The sequence below is a fragment of the Cucurbita maxima genome, unplaced genomic scaffold (genome assembly GCF_002738345.1).
Source record: "Cucurbita maxima cultivar Rimu unplaced genomic scaffold, Cmax_1.0 Cma_Scf00003, whole genome shotgun sequence".
NCBI classification, from domain to species: Eukaryota; Viridiplantae; Streptophyta; class Magnoliopsida; order Cucurbitales; family Cucurbitaceae; genus Cucurbita; species Cucurbita maxima.
In genome coordinates this window covers 6,329,601-6,345,613 of record NW_019272019.1, presented here as the reverse complement: position 1 = coordinate 6,345,613, position 16,013 = coordinate 6,329,601, and the positions used below count along the sequence as shown (strand labels likewise).

Genomic DNA, 16,013 nt, shown 5'->3' with positions numbered 1-16,013 from the left:
AAAAAAAAAAAAAAAAAAAAAAAAAAAAATTGGGCAATATTTTCAAATGTAACTTGACTATATAAGAAAAACGCTATCAATCAAGAAAGGTATATAAATCGAAATGACTTGAGAGGGGCCTCATGTAACGTCAACCCAACCACCACCACATAATCTTCTTCTCTCTCTCGTGTATATATTAAACAAAAACGTGTTGCTGCCCGAACATTATTTCAAACTTTTTTTTTATTTTTTATTTTTTAATAATACTATATTATAAATATGAGGAGGGAAATAAATCTAGAAATAGAAAATCTAGATAAGTTAGGTATAATGTTCATATTATTCGTGTAATAGCCTAAGTTCATCGCTAGCAAATATTGTCTATTTTAGCCCTTTCCATATTTTCGTCAGTCTTACAATTTTAAAACGTTTCTACAAGGGAGTTGATGTAGTATTTCACAATCCACCCTTTTAGAGGCCAACATCTATAGCCCGATGTCCGACTCTCCGATGGACGGTGTCCATATTCTTCTTCTTCCTTGGAAATTTTAGGATTGAAGTGCAATAATGTATGCTTGTTGTATGATCTCATAATTAAGTTAATAAAAGTAAAAATACATAAATAATTGCTCTAAAGTAGCCACCAAAATATGTGCATTTTGTCGGAGGTTACAAACGCGCTCATGAAACATTTTCACTTGAGAATTATCCACATGAAACGGCACAATTCCAATGGTGGCAACATAACAGAGTTGATAAACAAACATAAAAGACTCTAAATAGACTTGGAAAACATTATAGCAAATTGATTAGGCAGAATCAACCGCATAAGCACTGGGTAGGAGGCGAGGCTTGACTAGAAGTTTAAGAGAGTTGACTCTACGGGCCGTGAGTCCAGAGTTAACAGCAGCCATGTCAACCGGTTCATCAAAACGAGTTCCAATTTCAAATGAATGAATCAGAGTTGCCAGCAGCAGATGCGTCATTTGAACTCCAATGCCCAGCCCAGGACAGGCCCTTCTTCCATACCCAAACGGGCCCAGTTCAAAATTCTTGCCACTCACATCCAACTGCTTGTGCCTACCCAGAAACCTCTCAGGCTTGAATTCCAAAGGCTCTGCCCAAACTCGAGGGTCCGTCTGTATCTTCCGAAGGTTAGTGATGAGGCGTGTGCCGGCGGCCACGTTATAGCCTCCCACCGTGCAGTCCTGGCTGAACTCTCGCACCCCCCCCAGGGGGCCTGGTGGGTACAACCTAAATGTCTCTTTCACAATGGCTTGGAGATACACCAGCTTGCTTATGTCTGATTCATCCACTACCCTTTCCTTTCCGACATGCATGTCTAGCTCCTCTTGTGCCTTTCTTAGTATCTCTCGGTTGTTCAATAATGATGAGATCGCCCATGTCACGGTGACTGTCATGGTATCAGTTCCCCCGGCAATAAGGGTCTGTCATACACACACTAATAAGTTCTCCACCAACATAAAAAAAATGTTAGAACTAAATGGAATGATGAATGCTTATGTAATATACCATGCAAGTGGCTTTGATGACTGTATCAGTATCATACCCAGCAAGGTCCATCGTTCCTTCTTCAAGAATCGAAAGCATCACATCCATGAAGTCATGTTCACCATCGGCGGCTGCGGCGGTGGAGGAGTGTCTCTTTCGGCGGTGTTCTTCCAGCCACTCCGTAATAAGACAGTCCAATTCCCTTGAAGTTGTCTTCATGGCCTTCTCATAGCCGCCCAAATCCAGCCATCTAAGAAAGGGAATGGCATCTCCCACCATAAACTGACCACCCAAATCAAAGAAATCCCTCATGGCTTTGCGGCACCGTCTCACAACCTCATCATCGCCAACGAATCTCTTCCCGCAAACCATCATCAAACTCGCATTCAAATTAATATTCCCAATCCACTCATCCATATCAACAACCAAATCTCTATTTGTGATCCACAAATCGTAAAGCTCCTTCACCGCTCTCTTCACCTCAGAAACTCTAACGTCTCTGTTCAACGCCAAACGGTGGTTGGACAGCAGTTTGGAGATTATGATTTTGCGCACGCTGCGGTAAAAGGAATCATAATATGGCCTGAACCCAAAACCGGCAAAGTTGTAGCCCAACAATTCGCCTACCACACTTTCGGGACGCGAAGAAATGACTGGATCAAGAGTTGTGTAGCACTCTTTTGCCACTTCCCAACTGCTTATAACCAGGCCTTTCCGGACACCAACTCGAATGGTGAATATTGGTCCGTATTTGTCGGCCATGTCTCCCAGTGTTTCGTAGGGGAGCTTTGGACCTACCAGCAGTCGCAGGTGGCCTATAATCGGCCATCCGCCGTCTGCCTCAGGAGGGTGTCTGCCTTTGCAAGGCCTGCCCAGCTTCTTCAAAACGAAAACAGAGAAGAGAAACAAGAGGCAGAGTCCTACTATGTTGAGGAACGGTGAAATGATTTCCATGGATGTTGTTTCAGGAAATTGCATGTCAATTGTGTCACTCACTCCAAACCTTATGTATCTATGCAAGTCTGTCAATCCTTATCCATGATACTAAAACGTGTCGAGGGATAAATTTCCACCATCTCCGACCACTACCACACAACATGACATTTATGCTGCAACAATCTGACACCATCGTAACATGTGCCAAGGATACCACATTAAAAACATCGAAACATTTTACAATTTTAAAACATACCCTTAATAACTCCAAACCCAGAACAGGGTTCGCTGAGATTACGCGTAAGCAGTAGGTAGGAGGCGTGGCTTGACGAGAACTTGAAGAGGGTTGACTCTGTGCATGGTGAGCCCAAGGTTGGCAGTCATGTCCACCGCTTCATCACAACCAGTTCTAAGTTGGAATGAATGAATCAAACTGGCTAGCACCAAGGGCGTCATTAGAAGGCTAATTCCCTGCCCAGGACAGGCCCTTCTTCCATACCCAAAGGGAGACAGTTCAAAGTGCTGGCCCTTCACATCCATGTGCTTGTGGCTGCTTAGAAACCTCTCAGGCTTGAACTCCGAAGGCTCTTGCCAAATTCGAGGGTCCCTCTGTATCTTCCAAATGTTTGTGATGAGGTACGTGCCTGCCGCGACGTTGTAGCCTCCAATTGTGCAGTCCTGGCTTACCTCTCGCGCCCCCGACAGTGGGCCTGCTGGGTACAACCTTAATGTCTCTTTGATTACGGCTTGGAGATACACCAGCTTGCTTATGTCTGATTCATCCACTACCCTTTCCTTCCCAACGTGGATGTCTAGCTCCTCCTCTACTTTTCTCAATGCCTCTTGGTTGTTCAGTAATAACGAGATCGCCCATGTTAGAGTTACCGCCATCGTATCAGTTCCCCCAGAAATAAGCGTCTGCAATAACAAAAAAAAATTACATTAGAACTTCTTAGATACTAAGTCAAAAATATATATATATATATCAAAACTAAAACATATATATCATCCTTTTAAAACGAGTAACTTGGATCTGACAGTCTACTCGTTTACTCATTTAGAGGGAAGTCTCGCTCCCACACCGCCCGATTACGGGAGAGCCAGCATCCTTGATGACACTGTCTGGTTATCGGAGAGATTTCTACACCCTTCGTAAGTCTTCGATGGCACATCGTCCCCGTTACTAGTTAGAGAGGTTATCACACCCTTCATTGGCGATGTGGGATCTTACAATCTACTTCCTTAGGAGGGAAGTCCTCGCTGACACACTATCCCGATTATTGGAGAGGTTTCCACACCCTTCATCGGTTACGAGATAGCCAGTGTCTTCGTTGGCACACCATCCCGATTACTGAAGAGACACACACCCTTCGTTTCTGTTACATTACGGGTTACCATATTTGCCCTTTTATTAAATGCAAATATATTGTATTCATTTATTATTCTTTCCTTTTATCGTTATTTCCTTATTATTTGTAATTTACCTTATTTTTGTATTCGGTAAATGATTATAAATAAGAGAACTCTCACCACCATTTGGGTGTGGTGGATTAATCAAACATTCACCTGGTATTTTCGATTTAACAACCGTGATCCTTTCTTCTCTATGGCTTCCGAATCTTGTTATCATCTTCTTCCTTTCAATACTCTAATCCATATGATCACCATCAAACTTTCTTTCTCCAATTATCTTCTTTGGAAAAGCCAACTTCTCCCTCTCCTTGAGAGTCAAGACATGTTGGGCTATGTCGATAGAACTATGGTTCCACCACCTCGCTTTGAACCAGAAACCTCCTCAACATTCAACCCCAAATATTTGGCATGGAGAGCAGCCGATCAACGACTTCTCTGTCTCCTGCTCTCCTCTCTCACTGAGGAAGCCATGGCTGTTATCGTTGGTCTCTCTACTGCACGTGATGTTTGGCTTGCGTTGGAAACTACGTTCAGCCATCAGTCAAAAGCTCGTGAACTGAGACTCAAGGAAGACTTGCAGTTGATGAAACGTGGCACAAAACCTGTTGCTGAGTATGCCCATGCCTTCAAAAAAATTTGTGACCAACTTCATGCCATTAGCAGACCCGTCGAGGACATTGATAAAGTGCACTGGTTCCTTCGTGGACTCGGCACCGAATTTTTAGCTTTTTCTACTGCTCAGATGGCTCTCACCCCTATCTCCTGTTTTGCAGATCTAGTCTCTAAAACTGAAAGTTTTGAGTTGTTCCAGCGCTCCCTTGAGTCCTCTGACTCCACTCCTATAGCATTCACAGCCACTAATCGTGGTCGCACCCATGGAAGTCACCCTGCTTCCTTTACCAACCAGCGAGGTTGTTCTTATTCTCACAAAAACAACTCTTCTAATCGAGGACGAACCCACTCAAGTCAGGGTCGTCGACCACCTCATTGCCAAATATGCCGCAAAGAGGTCCATTATGTTGACCGCTGCAACCAACGGTATGTTCGACCTGATTCTTCTCAGCTCACCTTTCTGAAGCCTTTAACACGTCATGTTCTATTGCTGGGCCCGATGCTGCTGATTGATTTCTAGACACTGGAGCTTCGGCCCATATGACTGCCGACCCATCAATTCTGGATCAGTCTAAAAATTACACGGGTAAGGATTCTGTGATCGTAGGAAACGGTGCATCCCTACCCATTACCCACACCGGTACTCTTTCTCATGTTCCAAATATTCACTTATTAGATGTCTTGGTTGTCCCTCACCTCACTAAAAATCTTCTTTCCATAAGTAAATTAACGTATGATTTTCCTCTCTCCGTTACATTTACTAATAATCTTATTACTATCCAGAATCATCAAACAGGAAGGGTGGTGGCAATCGGTAAAAGAGATGTCGGGCTCTATGTGCTGGAGCGCGGCAACTCTGCTTTTATTTCAGCCCTTAAAAACAAATCTTTATGTGCTTCATATGATTTATGGCATGCTCGTCTGGGTCATGTGAATCATTATGTTATTTCTTTTTTAAATAAAAAAGGTCATCTTTCTCTTACGTCTTTATTGCCTTCTCCATCATTATGTAATACTTGTCAACTTGCGAAAAGTCATCGATTCCTTATTCCCGCAATGAACGTAGGTCGTCTCATGTGTTAGATCTTATTCATTGTGATCTTTGGGGTCCTTCTCCCGTCAAATCAAATTCGGGTTTTCTTTATTATGCTATTTTATTGATGATTATTCTCGATTCATTTGGTTTTACCCTTTAAAATTTAAATTTGATTTTTTTGACATTTTCTTCAATTTCAAAAATTTGTGGAAAATCAATATTCTTCTCGTATCAAGGTATTTCAAAGCGATGGTGGTACCGAATTTACTAGTACTTGTTTCAAAACTCATTTACGTAATTATGGCATCCACCATCAACTCTCTTGTCCATATACACCTGCTCAAAATGGTCGTGTTGAGAGAAAACATTGTCATGTGACTGAGACTCGCTTGGCCCTTCTCGTTCACTCTCATCTTTCTCCTCGTTTTTGGGTTGACGCCTTCAGCACTGCAGCTTATATTATCAACCGGTTGCCTACTCCACTTCTTGGAGGTAAGTCACCCTTTGAACTCCTTTATGGCTATACTCCACATTATGACAATTTTCATCCCTTTGGTTGTCGTGTTTATCCTTATTTGCGTGATTATATGCCTAACAAGCTTTCTCCCCGCAGCATTCCTTGTATTTTTTTGGGTTATAGTCCTGTTCATAAAGGGTTCCGCTGTCTTGATCCTGCCACCACTAAGCTATATATCACCTGTCATGCTCAATTTGATGAAACTCACTTTCCTGCTATCCCTAGCTCCCAAGCCCAACCTCTTTCCACTATTCCTATTTCAAATTTCTTGTAACCACATCTTCATCATATTGATTCATCCCCCCTACCACTTCATCACCGCACATTCCTCAATCCAGTTCATCCCCGTGTGATATTTGTTCTGACCTTGTAGATGAGTCTATGCAGGTTGATACTTCTCTTGCAGGTTCCACTTTGCCACCCTCGACTTCTAATTCGACCTCTATTGAACCTCCTGTTGATTTCTCTTCTTTGGGCACTCATCCTATGATCACACGGGCCAAAGCTGGTATATTCAAGACTCGTCATCCAGCAAATCTTGGTATGTTGGGCTCATCTGTACTTCTCTCTACTCTTATTGCATCCACTGAGCCAAAATGATTCAAATCTGCGGCTAAGAATCCTGCTTGGGTGGCTGCCATGGATGAAGAAATTCGAGCGTTACAACAAAATGATACTTGGACTTTGGTTCCTCGCCCTGCCAACACCAACATCGTGGGCTCTAAATGGGTGTTTCATATTAAATATTTGTCCGATGGATCCGTCGAGCGTTTCAAGGCTCGTCTCGTTGCCAAAGGTTATACTCAGGTTCCTAGTCTTGACTACACTGACACATTCAGTCCGGTTGTCAAAGCTACCATTGTCCGTGTTGTGCTTTCTATTGCAGTCACAAATAAATGGCCTCTTCGACAACTTGATGTCAAGAATGCTTTTCTCAATGGAACGCTTATTGAACGTGTTCATATGGAACAACCTCCTGGGTATGTTGATCCTCGATTTCCTATGCATGTTTGTCTATTAAAGAAAGCTCTCTATGGCTTAAAGCAAGCTCCTCGTGCTTGGTTTCAGCGTTTTAGCTCATTTCTTCTCACACTTGGGTTTTCTTGCAGTCGCGCTGACACGTCCCTTTTTGTCTTTCATCAGCAATCTAACCTTATCTATTTGCTTCTTTATGTTGATGACATTATTGTTACCGACAACAACTCATCTCTTATTAACAGTTTTACTCGCAAGCTTCATTCTGAGTTTGCTACCAAAGATTTGGGTTCTCTCAGTTACTTTCTTGTTCTTGAAGCTTCACCCACTCCTGATGGTCTCTTTATCAGTCAGTTAAAATATGCTCGAGATATTCTTACTCGTGCTCAGTTGCTCAATAGCAAACCAGTTCACACTCCCATGGTTGTTTCTCAACACCTGACTGTTGATGGTTCTCCTTTCTCTGATTCTACTCTCTACAGATCTCTTGTTAGCGCCCTTTAGTACTTGACTATTACGGGTCTAGATATTGCCTATGCTGTCAATTCTGTCAGTCAATTCTTGCATGCCCCTACTGCAGATCACTTTCTTGCTGTCAAACGTATTCTTCGCTATGTCAAAGGAACACTCCACTTTGGTCTTACCTTTCGTCCATCCATTGTTCCTAGTACGCTAGTCGCTTATTCGGATGCTGACTGGGCTGGATGTCCCGATACTCGTCGTTCTACATCCGGCTATTCTATTTATCTTGGTAACAATCTCATTTCTTGGAGTGCCAAAAAGCAACCTACTGTATCACACTCCAGCTGTGAATCTGAGTATCGTGCTCTTGCTACAACTGCTGCTGAACTTCTTTGGGTTACGCATCTTTTGCATGACCTCAAGGTCCCTATTTCACAGCAGCCTTTACTCTTATGTGACAACAAAAATGCTATTTTTTTGAGCTCTAATCCTGTTTCTCACAAGCCGGCCAAACATGTTGAACTAGATTATCATTTGCTTCGAGAACTTGTTATCGCTGGCAAACTTCGCACACAATATGTACCCTCTCATCTCCAAGTTGCTGACATCTTCACAAAGAGTATTTCTCGACCTCTCTTTGAATTTTTCAGATCCAAGCTTCATGTTCGTTCAAATTCGACGCTCAGCTTGCGGGGGGTGTTAAGGATAGTTGACCGTTCATTATAAGGCAAATATCTAGATATTTGCCTTACATTACGGGTTACCATATTTGCCCTTTTATTAAATGCAAATATATTATATTCATTTATTATTCTTTCATTTTATCGCTATTTCCTTATTATTTGTAATTTACCTTATTTCTGTATTCTGTAAATGATTATAAATAAGAGAACTTTCACCACCATTTGGGTGTGGTGGATTAATCAAACATTCACAGTTCCCTCTCCAACGGACGTGGGATCTCACAATTTACTCATTGGGGCAGAGTCTTCTTCGTTGACACACCACTTCGTTACGTATGACCATCATAATTTTAAAACTCATCTATTGGGAAGAATTTCCATGAAATCATTCATTTCTCTCGAGGGGCAATCTCACAATTTAGTAGGAAGTTATAATTAAGGGAAGTGAAGATTAAGAACTTTTTAATATATAAAAGCTAAAAAAAAAAAAAAAAGAGCATACCAAGCAAGTAGCTTTGTTGACAGTATCAGCATCATATCCAGCAAGGTCCAAGCCTTCCAGAAGAGACGGCATCACAGCCATGAGGTCGTGCTGCCCGTCGGCGTCGCTGCAGTCCCTCTTCTTCCGGCGATGTTCTTCCAGCCATTCCTCCATAAGACAGTCCAATTCTTTCCATACTTTGTTCGTCGCCTTTTGATATCCACCCAAATCCAGCCATTTCAAAAAAGGAATGGCATCTCCCACTATAAACTTCCCCCCCAAATCAAAAAAACCCCTCATCGCTTTACGACATCGTTCCATCTCCCTCTCGTCGCCGCAAGAACCGCCATCGAATCGCTTTCCACAAACCATCATCAGAATCACATTCAAAGCCATATTCCCAACCCACTCGTCCAAATCAAGAACTAAATAGGAGTCTGATGAGGCTTCCCTTGTTTTCGCCCATAAATTGTAAACCTCCTTCACCGATCTTTTCACCTCAGAAACTCTAATATCTCTCTGTAACTCCAGACGGCGGTTGGAAAGCGTCTCGGAGGCTACGATCTTACGCATGTTCCGGTAAAAGGAATCGGCGTGGGGCCTGAACCCAAAACCGGCGAAGTTGTATCCCAGTTTCTTCTGTAATATAATTTTGGGTCGCGAAGACACGATTGAATCGAGGGTGGTGTAGCACTCTGTAGCTACTTCCCAACTGCTAATAACGAGGGCTGGGCGGACACCGATTCGGATGCCAAATATTGGGCCATATTTGTCGGCCAGTCCTCATAAGGTTTCATGGAGGAGCTGCGAATCAGTACTGAGGAGTCGTAGATGGCCGATTATGGGCCATCCGCCGGCTACTTCAGGAGGCTGTGATGGGCGGTTACGGGATGTAGCCTTCTTGAGAACAAAATATGAGAAGAGAAGCAAGAGGAAGAGTAGTCCAGCTACAGTGCTGTTGAGATATGGGGAAATCTGATCTGCCATGGATGTCGTAGTGGGAAGCTCCATGCCACTGAATTGGGCATCCATACACAACCACAACTTACGCTCAACAAAAAAAATCTATTTTCTTTGATTTTTTTTCAAATGAAAAACGCATTTATTAGATTTAATTTTACACGAATTTATTAACTTGATTATCACCTAACTTAAAATTAATAGTATCATTTATTTTCTCTTTATTATTGATGTATTTTCGGACCACTTGCAAATTTTAAAAGATATTCATAGAACATTTTAAAACTATCAACTTTTCTTTTTCCATTACTACAATCTAGCACCCTTTTTTTCTTTTACAAATACCCTTTTTGGTATACATCTTTTACATCAATTTATTGACTTTATTGTGTTAATAATTGTTTGGCACTTCTGATAAGTTATTTAATTATTTTTGAGGACCTTTATAACATACTTCTACAAACTCTCTAATTTCTTTCACATATTTGAAATTAGATTATAAATAATATATTTAAAATTAGATATAAATAATTAAATGATAGAAAATTAAGCTCGAAAATATAGAGAAAATTCATATGGGTTGGACTAACCATGTCCCTTAGGAATCATAAGATTTTTGAACATAAATTATCGTAATTTTACTTTTTATTTTTCTAAAAAAATCTCATACCAATGGAACAATGTACTACACAATGTTGTACTACTCATGTATAAGCACAAGCAAGGAGACGCGGTTTGACGAGAATTTGGAGAGGTTTAGCTCTGTACATTGTGAGTCCAAACCCAGCAGTCATGTCTACTGGTTCATCGGACCCAGTTCCAAGTTCCAGCGAATGAATCAGGCTCGCCAACACCAACTGCGTCATCTGAATCCCAAGGCTCCTTCCAGGGCAGGCTCTTCTTCCTAAGCCAAACGGGGCAAATTCAAAGTTCTGCCCCTTCACATCCAACTGCTTCTCTCCGCTAACGAACCTCTCAGGCTTGAACTCCAAAGGCTCTGCCCACACCTGAGGGTTCGTCTGTATCTTCCAAAGATCCGTAATGAGGTGCGTGCCGGCCACTACGTCGTAGCCTCCCACCGTGCAGTCCTCACTGAACACTCGAACACCCGACAGCGGTCCCGGTGGGTACAGCCTTAATGTCTCATTCACCACGGCTTGGAGATACACCAGCTTGCTTATGTCCGATTCATCTACTAGCCGGTCCTTTCCGACATGGATGTCCAGCTCTTCTTGGGTCTTTCTCAACGCTTCTCTATTGTTCAGCAACAACGAGATGGCCCATGACAAGGTCACCGTTACAGTATCGGTTCCCCCAGTGATAATGCTCTGTTTTGATTCAAATAATCTTAATTGAAATGATAATCATAAAGAAGAGGATAGTGCGAATTTTATATATGAATTTCATTACCAAACAAGTGGCTTTGTTGACTGTGTCGGCGTCGTAGCCTGCAAGATCCATCGCTTCAAGATTAGAAAGCATCACATCCATCAAGTCATTGTGATCGGTTCGCTTCCGACGGTGTTCTTCAAGCCATTCCTCCAAAAGAGAGTCCAATTGCTTTGAACTTATCTTCATGGCCTTTTCATATCCACCCAAATCCAGCCATCTCAGGAAAGGAATGCTATCTCCCACCAGAAATTTCCCCATCAAATCCAAGAAATCTCTCATGATTTTACGACACCGTTTCATCTCCTCATCGTCAGCAGAACCCCCAAGGAACCGCTTCCCACAAACCATCATCAGAACCACTTTCAAGTTAATATTCCCAATCCATTGTTCAATATCAACGAGTATGTGGTCAGAGCCTTCCTCTCTGTTTGTCCACTGATCGTAAAGCTCCTTCAACGATTTCTTCACCTCTGACACTCTAATATCCCTCCGTAAGTCCAGGCAACGATTCGAAAGTACCTCGGAGACAACGATTTTACGCATACTGCGATAAAAGGAATCGTACGGCCTGGCCCCAAAAGCCGCGTAGTTGTAGCCCAACAGCTTTCCTCCCACACTTTTGGGGCGGGAGCAGACGATTGAATCAAGGGTGGAGTGGCACTCTCTGGCTAATTCCGAACTGCTAATAATGAGAGTTGGTTGGGCACCGACTCGAATGCGGAATATAGGTCCATATTTGTCAGCCAGGGCTCCCAAGGTTTGATGAGGGAGTTGGGAATCGGCTTTGAGAAGTGGCAGATGGCCGATTATCGGCCATCCACCGGCTACTTCAGGGGGTTCTCTGCGTTTAGGGGCTGTAGCCTTCTTGAAAACAAAGAATGAGGAGAGAAGGAAGAGGAAGAGAGCAGCTACAAAGGTGTTGAGATATGGGGGAATGATTCCGATGGATATTCCGGTAAGTTCCATATCAATTTCAGTGATCGGCGACCTGAGGGAGAGGGATGGATGATGATAAGCTACGTAGTCACCATTTAATAAAGGATGCGCGTGTAGGCGATCCCCCCTCCCATTAGAAAATAAGGCTATGAACGTTACATCTAAACCTTTTTTTGACCACACATTTAAATGAAATAAAATTTCGTTGCTACCAATTCATGTTTGTCCATTTAGAGCTGAGCCCATTACACTTGATCAATGGGCCGATGGGTCCTTTAGATGGAATAAACTCGTATCACCTTTGGATGGAAGCAGATTTTCTTTAAAAAATACTCTTGTGCCACCTACTAGAGCTTGAAGAACCTCCAAAATGAATGGATATTGTTTTTTTTTTCAAGATTATTAAAAAACAAAACTTTTTTAGGAATATTTTGCTCCTTGAACTTTGATGGGATCTCACAATTTGACACACGGTTCTATGTTTAGCTTTAAGTAGTAAAAAAACACTATATTCCTTGATGGTAGAACTATGAAAGTTGGTCCGTGTAATATAACTAAAAGCAAGAATAAAACAGATTAAACTCGGAGATTTTATTTTATTTTATTTATTTATTTGGTTGGAAAATTAGAAAATTAGCAATTGAGAAGAGCAAGCTCATTTGCATCGCCATAATCCAATTGCCAACTTGGGCTTCCAAGAGTGAACTCTAAATTAATCCGCTGCATGGCAATTGCCTTCTCATAATGTCCGTTGCTTCCTTCCACCTATATTATTTTTTAAAATAAAAAGAAAAAAAGCATATCACCAAATTTTAAAAAGAATAATTTTTAGGGCTGCTTTTTGTGCCTAATAACAAATTTATTACCTTAATTCCTCTGGATTTAGCGAAAACGTCGCCGTTTGACTTGGTCCTGTCACAACTCTCGTGCATTGACGTTACCAAACTACTTCTGCAAGCAAGAGGAAAATAAAATATATACGATAATTAAAAATTTTAATTCATCATTTGAAAATACAAAATTTTAATATTTTGAAAAAGTTTTACAATAAAAAGGATAAAAATTGAGAAAACCTAACACGAATATCAAATCACTTCATGGGGGTAGAAGGAGATCACAGATATGACCTCACCTTTGGATTCTCTGCAAATGACGCCATTGAAAGTTCGAGTTTTGAGCAGACGCCAACGACGAAGAAGAAGAAGAAGAAGATAAAACAACAGCATCTGGTTCAAGCTCAGGCCTTCCAGAATCATCTGCAACATTCACAGTTCTCAATCATTCATATGAAGAATTTGAATGATGATATCAGAAATGTTGTATTCATTACCTGTTCCCTTGATAGTGTTCTTCACTGTTCTGTACATCTGCACGAACAAAACAATAATAATGTGTTTAGATTTAAAGTTCCCTTACTTTTTTTAATTTCCAATTGATTACTGGAAAAAATTGAAACCCAACAACCTGCAAATGGCTTTTGACATGAGCTAGGGTTAGATCCTTGACATTCATAAGCTCCAATACAGATTTTGGTGTAGCTCCTGAGAGAGAGAGAGAGGGAGAGATAAAAATAAGCTCCAATTTGTTGTAAGAATTAAAGGTGAATGATGGTTTGGTGTATTTACTTTCATGGCCGCCAAGAAGCTCGACGGCGTGTATAAAATGAGCGTGTAGAGTTGTAGTCCATCTCATTCTGGGAGCGCGGGGGATTCTTTTTACTCCATACGCAACATCACCGACACTTGTTTTGAAGTCGCGGCGGCAACGGACATTACATGCTTGATGATGACGCTGTAGAAGACCCATATCTCCCACTTCAAACCCTAAGCGGAACAGATTATTTTTGTGGCTCAAATCACTTTTTGCACTGCAACCAGAATGCGTGGTGGTTGAGCATGAGCTTGGTGGGTTGGGCTTCGTTGACATTGGGAGGCTGATCTGCAAGGAGAGGTCCGGCAAGGAAGGTGGCGTGTTCATTATAGGAGCCGTTGGTGGGGATCACAAAGTTCTAAAAGAAGAGGGGGGAAAGGGTAATGAATGATTGGAAATGAGTAGGTTATGATTTTAAGAAGAGGCAGTGTAAGAAAGGTTTTGAATGAAGAGGGAGTTCTTATCCTGATGAATAAGGGGGGAGAGAGAGAGATAGAGGGAGAAAGGGAATGGTGGGAAATCGAGAAAACAAAAAGAGGACTGTTCCATGGAATATCGGAGGACTGAATTGGTTCTCACTCTACATAGGGTTAATACCCTTTCTACATAGGGTTAATACCCTTTCTACTTAGGGTTAATACCCTTTCTACATAGGGTTAATACCCTTTCTACTTAGGGTTAATACCCTTCACCATAATTTCTACCTAGCATACAATATTTCTTTTTAATTGTGTTAAATGAATTTGATGGGTGAGGTTAATATAAGGAATAAAAATCATAGATAACATATGATCATAAAAGAATAATTTGAAATACACACGATGATATTAATTTTAATCAACCGACCAAAATAGGAGATTGGATTGTCTAATTCAAATTGTAATATAAAAAGAAAAATGAACTATGATATGAGAACATATAATAATTAGTCCCTCTCAATAAACACAACTCAGAACCCTTTGCAGTACAGGATTTGCAGAATTTCCAGGAGAATAATCGTGTGGAAGTGGAGTGGAACTATCCAAATGCTCTTAGACTTCGAGCTGTACACGTGCGAACTCTCCTCGCCAGGGAATATATTCAGGAAAAGATCATAACACTCATCTAATGACACAATAAATAATCAATTTAATTTGCCAAATTGTTTGCATAGAAACGGCGTCGTAGGGTACTCAGAATGCCCAATATTCCCTGTGGGTTGTCCTGTCGTGAAGAGGTGACGGCAATGGCGCGCGGAGCCCCACCCAAGCGACCGGTTGACGTTGAATAGCGCCACATTCATCGGCGGCAACATGGGCTCACGTGACCCTAAGGACCTCACATTGTCTCTATCTCTATTCCCTTTTCCACCATTTATTTTTATATTTTTTATTCTATAAAATTCTTCAATAATTTATCTTTTTTTTTAATTGTGTTTTGAGAAGCGTATTAGGGGCTCGACACTCTATGCGCCTTTCTCGGCTCCAAATTTCAAACCTCTTTGTTCATGATTTATCATTAATCTTAATTATTGTTTTATATTTATATTTATATTTATATATTTGTTTTTGAGATTTGGAAGACCTGCCCCTCCATATGCTCGGTCAGCGCCTCATGCGCTCTAGATTCTTTCTCCGGTCAACATCTTCTATCTTGCAATCTTCCTCCTACATGATCATTATTCATCTATTAGACTCTCTATTATGCAGCTCTCCTCCCAAAGCAAAGAGAGCTTGTTTGTATCCATCGCTATAACGACAGAAAAGAATCGCCGAAGCCCACGCCGTTTAGGCTTCTGTGCAACTGCGACCTTACATGATCATAAACTCATAGTTTAAACACATTATTGCATCAAAACGCGGACATGCAGACAAATCCACAACAACACAATTCAAACACAATTAAAATAGGTCACATATCCATATTTTTGTTTTAGTTTTTCTTCTCAAAATTTTTAAAATGCTTTAGATCTCACCCACGAATCAGAAACTTGAACCTCATAATAGAGAAGGTGATGGTACACGTCAACACACATGTTTGGAGGTGGCATCGGGCCATCGGCGAGCTGCAAAGAACCTTCGATAAATGTGAAAAGAATTGAGAAGCGAGAAAGAAAGGAAAATGTGTCATATGAATCATGATGGCTAGCGCTGGTTGAGGACATATTGTACATTGAAAGCTGACACTGACATTGCCCTGTATTTTTCATGTAAACGTGTTGGGCTTGGATCTAGTGGAGAAAGAACAAAATAGAGCCGAATGACTTGGTATTAGATAATGGGTTGGGTCGAAGAAGGAAAAAATGGACTTGGATCGGGTTGACTCAAGCTTTTGCACATTGAACCTTAGCTCAACCCAATCTAGATCGGGTCCAAAAAAAATTCAACCTAGCCCAATCTAATCCTTATGGTTCGAGTTGCATTCTTAGGTTAAATGTACACCCCTACCGCACGTAATCTAATTATAGAAATAGATCTTAAAATGTTG

The 16,013-nt window shown here is 41.3% G+C and overlaps 3 protein-coding genes and 1 pseudogene across 3 annotated transcripts; all 4 read right to left on the bottom strand.

Annotated features, from left to right (window-relative positions):
* Positions 1-743: 743 nt before the first annotated feature.
* On the bottom strand, positions 744-2,509 carry LOC111476806 (cytochrome P450 CYP82D47-like). The gene is made up of 2 exons (XM_023120620.1): positions 1,516-2,509; positions 744-1,430 (listed from the first exon to the last, which is right to left on the bottom strand). The coding sequence occupies exons 1-2, from the start codon at positions 2,470-2,472 to the stop codon at positions 792-794; spliced, it is 1,596 nt and encodes a 531-aa protein (XP_022976388.1). The 5' UTR covers positions 2,473-2,509; the 3' UTR covers positions 744-791.
* A 1-nt stretch (position 2,510) lies between these two features.
* LOC111476804 lies at positions 2,511-9,700 on the bottom strand (annotated as a pseudogene).
* A 499-nt stretch (positions 9,701-10,199) lies between these two features.
* LOC111476968 (cytochrome P450 CYP82D47-like) lies at positions 10,200-12,081 on the bottom strand. Its single transcript, XM_023120853.1, has 2 exons — positions 10,980-12,081; positions 10,200-10,897 (listed from the first exon to the last, which is right to left on the bottom strand). The coding sequence occupies exons 1-2, from the start codon at positions 11,925-11,927 to the stop codon at positions 10,274-10,276; spliced, it is 1,572 nt and encodes a 523-aa protein (XP_022976621.1). The 5' UTR covers positions 11,928-12,081; the 3' UTR covers positions 10,200-10,273.
* Positions 12,082-12,459: 378 nt separating this feature from the next.
* LOC111476566 (probable transcription factor KAN4) lies at positions 12,460-14,080 on the bottom strand. The gene is made up of 6 exons (XM_023120279.1): positions 13,523-14,080; positions 13,362-13,438; positions 13,228-13,264; positions 13,030-13,153; positions 12,764-12,848; positions 12,460-12,662 (listed from the first exon to the last, which is right to left on the bottom strand). The coding sequence occupies exons 1-6, from the start codon at positions 13,872-13,874 to the stop codon at positions 12,531-12,533; spliced, it is 807 nt and encodes a 268-aa protein (XP_022976047.1). The 5' UTR covers positions 13,875-14,080; the 3' UTR covers positions 12,460-12,530.
* Between the last annotated feature and the right edge of the window lie 1,933 nt (positions 14,081-16,013).

Coding starts and splice junctions, on each gene's coding strand:
- LOC111476566 (XM_023120279.1), bottom strand. CDS start 13,874: ATGAACACGCCACCTTCCTTGCCGGACCTCTCCTTGCAGATCAGCCTC. Junction 13,265..13,361: donor ATGTCAAAAGCCATTTGCAG/GTTGTTGGGTTT, acceptor TTGTTCGTGCAG/ATGTACAGAACAGTGAAGAA. Junction 12,663..12,763: donor CTAAATCCAGAGGAATTAAG/GTAATAAATTTG, acceptor AAAATAATATAG/GTGGAAGGAAGCAACGGACA.
- LOC111476968 (XM_023120853.1), bottom strand. CDS start 11,927: ATGGAACTTACCGGAATATCCATCGGAATCATTCCCCCATATCTCAAC. Junction 10,898..10,979: donor TCAACAAAGCCACTTGTTTG/GTAATGAAATTC, acceptor GAATCAAAACAG/AGCATTATCACTGGGGGAAC.
- LOC111476806 (XM_023120620.1), bottom strand. CDS start 2,472: ATGCAATTTCCTGAAACAACATCCATGGAAATCATTTCACCGTTCCTC. Junction 1,431..1,515: donor TCATCAAAGCCACTTGCATG/GTATATTACATA, acceptor TGTGTATGACAG/ACCCTTATTGCCGGGGGAAC.